This window comes from Nicotiana tomentosiformis, chromosome 1, assembly GCF_000390325.3.
Source record: "Nicotiana tomentosiformis chromosome 1, ASM39032v3, whole genome shotgun sequence".
Taxonomy (NCBI): Eukaryota; Viridiplantae; Streptophyta; class Magnoliopsida; order Solanales; family Solanaceae; genus Nicotiana; species Nicotiana tomentosiformis.
In genome coordinates this window covers 105681719-105684185 of record NC_090812.1, presented here as the reverse complement: position 1 = coordinate 105684185, position 2467 = coordinate 105681719, and the positions used below count along the sequence as shown (strand labels likewise).

Sequence of the window (2467 nt, the reverse complement as noted above, 5' to 3'; positions counted from 1 at the left end):
TCTAATTCTATTGACTCATTTGCTATGCTTGCAGATTTTTTCGTGAAAGCACACGCCGGGGCTATCAAGGTCGAGACTAGGAAGTCAGACCTTTTCAAAGTAAAACAGAAAGATAATGAGATGCTCAGAGAATTCGTATCCCGGTTTGAAATGGAACGGATGGACATGCCACCGGTCGTTGATGATTTGGCCATTCAGGCTTTCACCTAAGGACTCAACATTCAGAGCTCGTTGGCTTCACAGCAATTGAAACAAAACTTGGTGGAATATCCAGCTGACACTTGGGCCGATGTCCATAACCGGTCTTAATTGAAGATCAGGGTCGAAGATGATCAGCTTGGGTCCCCTTCCAGCTTTTTGTATCCCTTCAGAACCATCGACATAGTCAAGAGAGACATCGATCGTGAACTGAGATCAAACAGGGATCGGTATCAGCCCTACAATGGGGACCGAAGAAACAGTGGGTCCGGACGAAACTCTATGAGAAACGAAAGGAGAAGTGATCGAGGTCAGAGCAACCGAGGACTCATGATCAAAAATAGCTTCAACAGGCCCGTTGGGCCTAAAGAAGCGCCAAGATTATCGGAGTACAACTTTAACGTCGATGTCGCCGCTATCGTATCTGCCATCGGATGCATCAAAGATACCAAGTGGTCTAAAACTTTATAGTCTGATCTAGCCCAAAAGGATCCCAACCTAATTTGCAAATATCATGACACTCATGGCCACAGAACAGAGGACTGCCGACAATTAAGGGAAGAGGTGGCCCGACTGTTCAACAACGGGCATCTTCGAGAATTCCTGAGTGATCGGGCCAAAAACCACTTCAAGAATAGGGATTCTAATCAATAGACCGAGCAGGAAGAGCCTCAGCATGTCATTAACATGATCATTGGTGGAGTTGACATTCTCCAGGGTCTGATGCTGAAGCGCACCAAAGTATCCATCACAAGGGAAAAACGAACTCGGGATTACGTACCGGAAGGAACCTTGTCTTTCAATGACGAAGACATTGAAGGGATCATGCAGACCCACAATGATGCACTGGTAATATTGGTACTCGTGAATAAATCTCGAATTAAGCGTGTGTTAATTGATCCAGGTAGCGCAGCCAATATCATCAGATCAAGGGTCGTGGAACAACTCAACCTACAAGATCAGATCGTACTTGCGGTCCGAGTACTGAACGGGTTCAACATGGCATGTGAGACCACTAAAGGGGAGATAACATTACCGGTGAACGTCTCTGGAACCATACAAGAAGCCAAGTTCTATGTATTCGAAGAGGATATGAGATACAACGCTTTGTTCATGAGACCATGGATTCACAACATGAGGGCAATACCCTCAACACTGCACCAGGTGCTGAAATTCTCAACACTTGGAGGAGTCAAAATGGTTTATGGGGAACAACCGACCGCCAGAGAGATGTTCGCGGTCGATGAGGTGATTCCGGCATCCACACTCTCAACAATGGAGGACCCGAGTCGGATGGTCAAAAATGGGGCCAAATAGCAATAATCGACACCAGCCTCGACAGGATCAGAGGAACGATAGGTAGACGAGGACGACGACTACGGAGTCCCCAGATCTTTCATAGTCCCCAACAATTCTGATGCCATAAAATCAATGGTCGAGGAACTGGAACAAGTCATACTAACCGAATACTTACCCGATCGAAAGGTATACCTGGGCACAGGGTTAAGCCCTGAGCTCAGGAAAAAATTCATTCAATTTCTTATAGCTAACGAAGATTTTTTTCGCTTGGTCCCAGCTTGATATGGCAAGGATCCCACCGGATATAACCACTCACAAGCTAAGCCTGGACCCGAAGTTCCACCAGGTCAAGCAGAAGAGGAGACCCCAGTCCGAGGTCAAACATGCTTTCGTCAAGGATGAGGTATCTAAACTTTAAAATAGGGTCCATTCGGGAGGGTAAATACCCGGATTGGTTAGCAAACGTAGTGGTAGTCACTAAAAAGGGGAATAAATTAAGAATGTGTGTAGACTATAAGTATTTGAATAAGGCATGTCCCAAGAACTCATTCCCTTTGCCCAACATCGTTCGCATGATCGATGCCACGGCCGGCCACGAGATCCTCAGTTTTCTCGATGCCTACTCAGGGTATAACCAAATACGGATGAACCCGGGAGAACAAGAAAAAACCTCTTTCATCACTAAGTACGGCACATACTGCTATAACGTGATGCCATTCGGATTAAAAAATGCTGGTGTCACTTACCAACGCCTAGTAAACCGGATGTTCGAGGAACAAATAGGAAAATCAATGGAGGTTTACATTGACGATATGTTGGTTAAGTCCATGCGAGCAGAGGACCATTTAAAATATTTGCGCGAAACCTTCAGCATACTAAAGAAATACAATATAAAGCTGAACTTAGAGAAGTGTGCGTTCGGAGTTGGGTTAGGTAAATTCCTTGGATTCATGGTATCCAACCGGGGAAT

The 2467-nt window shown here is 45.5% G+C and overlaps 1 protein-coding gene across 1 annotated transcript; it reads left to right on the top strand.

Moving 5' to 3' along the window:
* Nucleotides 1–885: 885 nt before the first annotated feature.
* On the top strand, nt 886–1515 carry LOC138908234 (uncharacterized). The gene has a single exon (XM_070198888.1). The coding sequence runs from the start codon at nt 886–888 to the stop codon at nt 1513–1515; it is 630 nt and encodes a 209-aa protein (XP_070054989.1).
* The last annotated feature ends 952 nt before the right edge of the window (nt 1516–2467 follow it).